Source organism: Raphanus sativus, unplaced genomic scaffold (assembly GCF_000801105.2).
Source record: "Raphanus sativus cultivar WK10039 unplaced genomic scaffold, ASM80110v3 Scaffold5264, whole genome shotgun sequence".
Taxonomy (NCBI): domain Eukaryota; kingdom Viridiplantae; phylum Streptophyta; class Magnoliopsida; order Brassicales; family Brassicaceae; genus Raphanus; species Raphanus sativus.
The window spans coordinates 1043-4357 of record NW_026620564.1 but is presented as its reverse complement, the minus strand read 5'-3'; the positions used below and the strand labels follow the sequence as shown (position 1 = coordinate 4357).

The following is a 3315-nucleotide window of genomic DNA, read 5'->3' as shown; positions in this document are numbered from 1 at the left end:
GTGAAATTACTTTACTAAAAAATCAGATAAATTAAGATATTTTCTAAATAGTTCAGTTTATCTAAATAAAATTTTCTTTTTTGATAGTGAAATTCTGTTTTTATTTATAAAATGTCTTATTAATAAGAAGTTTTATTAGATAAATTGTATTAATTATCTGTAAAATTCTAAAAGTGATTAATTAGAAAATATTATCCATGAAAATTTGAGTTTGTAATTTCTTTTTTCACAACATAATCTAGAATAGGTTTATTTGATGTACATTGTTAAAAATGATTATTACCATCGTTTTTTTATAAATCTTATAACTTTTAGTTGCAAATTTTATAAATATAAAATATAAAATTTTAGATTTATTCAAATTACGTACCAAACATCATTGTGTGACATATTTGGACATTTTTGGAAGTCAGAGTAGAACATTTTTGTTTCGGATTTTGACTTTCAAGGAATCATAAATGTCATAAATAATACGAACTCCTTACAAATGGGATCTTCTTCTCTGTTCAAACAACAAACAGTTTCAACATTGCAAGCAGTTGTTCCGCATATCAACAAACCGAAGTTAACTACTCTTGCCATGAACAGCAATTTGGTGAATGTCCATATCCTTGAGCATCACAGATCGACCACAAGAGTCACAAGGTGCAGTTCTTGAACCACAAGTACTCTCATGTTCAGACATCCCTCTCATCCTGTCTCTAACATCAGCTGCAGCTTTACCCGCCTCCACCATATCTCCACAGAACCTGCAAGCGATTAAACGAAGAGGACAATCTCTTGCTTGATGTTGAACCTGCAACAAAATCACAATCTCATTTTTAAAACCAAGCACAAAAAAAGGTAATGAGAGTTTCAGAAACGCACCATCTGTACTTTCTCAAGCACTATCCCACAGCCACAACTGAGTGGTTCATGGAAGACTTTCAAATGTTTCTCCATCTCTACTGGCTGCAACGCTTGCCCACATTTTTCACAGTGCAAATGGTTCTTCGCCTCCTCAACTCTGAGAACGATTCCGCATCCAGGATGATCACAAACAACGTTGTGCCTGCTACAGTACACCTCGTGCAACGCTATACTCCTGCTTGGAATCGAATGCTTACAGTTCCTACACTCCACAGTATCAACATCTGATGAAGACGATACAGCCCGTTCCCCAACCTTAGCTCCACTGCTGCTCTCTTGGACTAATACTGAAACCTGGTACTTGACCGTTCCCTTGAAACCATACACACCTATACTGTAAGTCCCTGAGCTCAAAGCCCTCTCCTTTGATTCCAATATCAAGGTCTTTGAACCCACGTCGTGTGAAGACCACTCGTGCTGGTTAAGAGAAGGGAATAGAATCGGGTGCTTTGATACATAGAGATCAGTATCCGCTCCATCCTTCTCCACATCTATCTTAACAATAACTTTGACGTCCCCTGCCATTACTTTCTCTACAGTAGACTCATCGATACTGAACTTATAGTAATCATACCGTCCTTCCTCAACAGTTCCAGACTCAGGTTTCCCGAACTGAAGCGGCCTTAACACATGCTGACTCGGTTGATCCGAGACTATCTCTGGACTAACTATATCAACCTCAATATCAGTCTCCAGAACCGAAATGCTCGAGGCGGGTTTTAGCTCCAGAACCTGAAGCTTGTAAGAGACCTGCCCGTAACTCACCGAGAGAACATCGTCCGTGGAAAGCGTAGCGTGTTGCCGGAGAATAGTCTCGAGGATGGCTTTGTGGTTAGGCAAATCCGAGAAGCCGAGGTTGTCAGGTTGAAGCTTGGCGTAACTCCCTTTAGGTAGCCGAATGTAACGGATCTGAACCAAAGGAACATCCATCGGATGATCCTGTGCTGAGAACAAGTTGCTCCAAACGTGTGGAGGAAGACCAACGGTGTCATCTTCGGCGGTGAACTCGAGAACACCAGAGTGTGTTGTCTTTTTGTTGTCTCTGTAGTCTACAGAGAGCTCAAAGTACAAAGGGCCTTTGTCGAAAGCTCCTTGATCAGACAACTCGGTGAAACAGGAAGGTGGTAGTTTGATCTTGTCACCAATGCCTTGGAAAGGAACAGCTTGGAAGACTCTTTCGAACACTATACCTCCTCCAGCGATTAAACTCTCTTGCATATGTTGATCAGCCTACAGAAAGTTTGTAACTTTTATATCTTAACGAACTTCAAAGCAAGATGGGTCAACTAAAAGATTGTAACTTTATATCTTAAACGAACTTAAAAACGAGATGGGTCAATCTCAAATCTACAAAGGAACAATACCCATTTGTGAATTTTGATTAGAATGCTAATTTTTAACAATAATTATTACAACCAAGTTTCGATTTTTCAGACAGGATTGAGTTACCGAACATACACACAAGTTCCTAATTTTCTAGAACTAAAGATCAGGGCAGGAGGGGAAGGGGAGAGAGAGTACCTTAATCTGGGCTTCGATGGCGTCAAGCCTTTTGGCTCTGTGAGAAGCTTCGATGGCTTCGCGTTGTTTAATCGCAGCATCCTTGGCTTTCTTCTCTCGTTCGAGCTTAAGTTTCGCTCTTTGTTTCCTCTCTCTTTGCTCTCTTTCGAGCTTCTCCCTCGCAGATCTAAGCTCGAAGTCCATCTTTTGACGATTCGAAATCTGAAAGTCGGTTTGGTGGAAACACAAAATCAGGAAAAATAAGTTTTTTTGAGGAGGAGAAGAAGAAAAAAGCTTTATTCTCTCTTGTTCTTCAAGAAAAGCAACCTGAGAGAGGTCATATTAGATTATTATCATATGCTGGTTAATAAGTTTTGTGTTTGTGGGTCTATCTAGAATACTTTTATGGCCTGTTACAAACTTTAAAGCCCAACTAATCAAGTCACATAATCGATCATTCGTTTATATAGCAATCCCAATTTATCCGACCTTTAAGCGTTCAAGTGCTAATTCTCTACAAAACATTTTACTATCGTCTACCGATATATTTTTTAGCACTTGATAACGGTTCATGCTCAGAAGTGATACAATTTGGGATTGATATAATTAGCAAAATTGTAAAATGGAGATGTGATTCAGGGTACCTTTATATTCTTAAACAGGAATGACTTTTTGAGAATAATTATAAAACAAAATCACATAATACCACGAATGTGGCAGCCCAATTGAATTAAGCGCAGTCGTTTGGCTGATGTGTCCATAGGTTCGATCTACAGTAGAAGGGATACTTTACGCCATTAAAAGGTATTAATGCTGCCCGGGTCTGGAGTGATTAAGGCCTACAGGCTTTGAACATCCCGGTTTTAAAAAAAAATCACATAATGGATAATTTTTCTAAAAAATGCA

At 38.8% G+C, this 3315-nt stretch overlaps 1 protein-coding gene across 1 annotated transcript; it reads right to left on the bottom strand.

Annotated features, from left to right (window-relative positions):
* Positions 1-422: 422 nt before the first annotated feature.
* LOC130507694 (uncharacterized) lies at positions 423-2753 on the bottom strand. The gene is made up of 3 exons (XM_057002372.1): positions 2431-2753; positions 868-2139; positions 423-796 (listed from the first exon to the last, which is right to left on the bottom strand). The coding sequence occupies exons 1-3, from the start codon at positions 2611-2613 to the stop codon at positions 566-568; spliced, it is 1686 nt and encodes a 561-aa protein (XP_056858352.1). The 5' UTR covers positions 2614-2753; the 3' UTR covers positions 423-565.
* Positions 2754-3315: the final 562 nt, after the last annotated feature.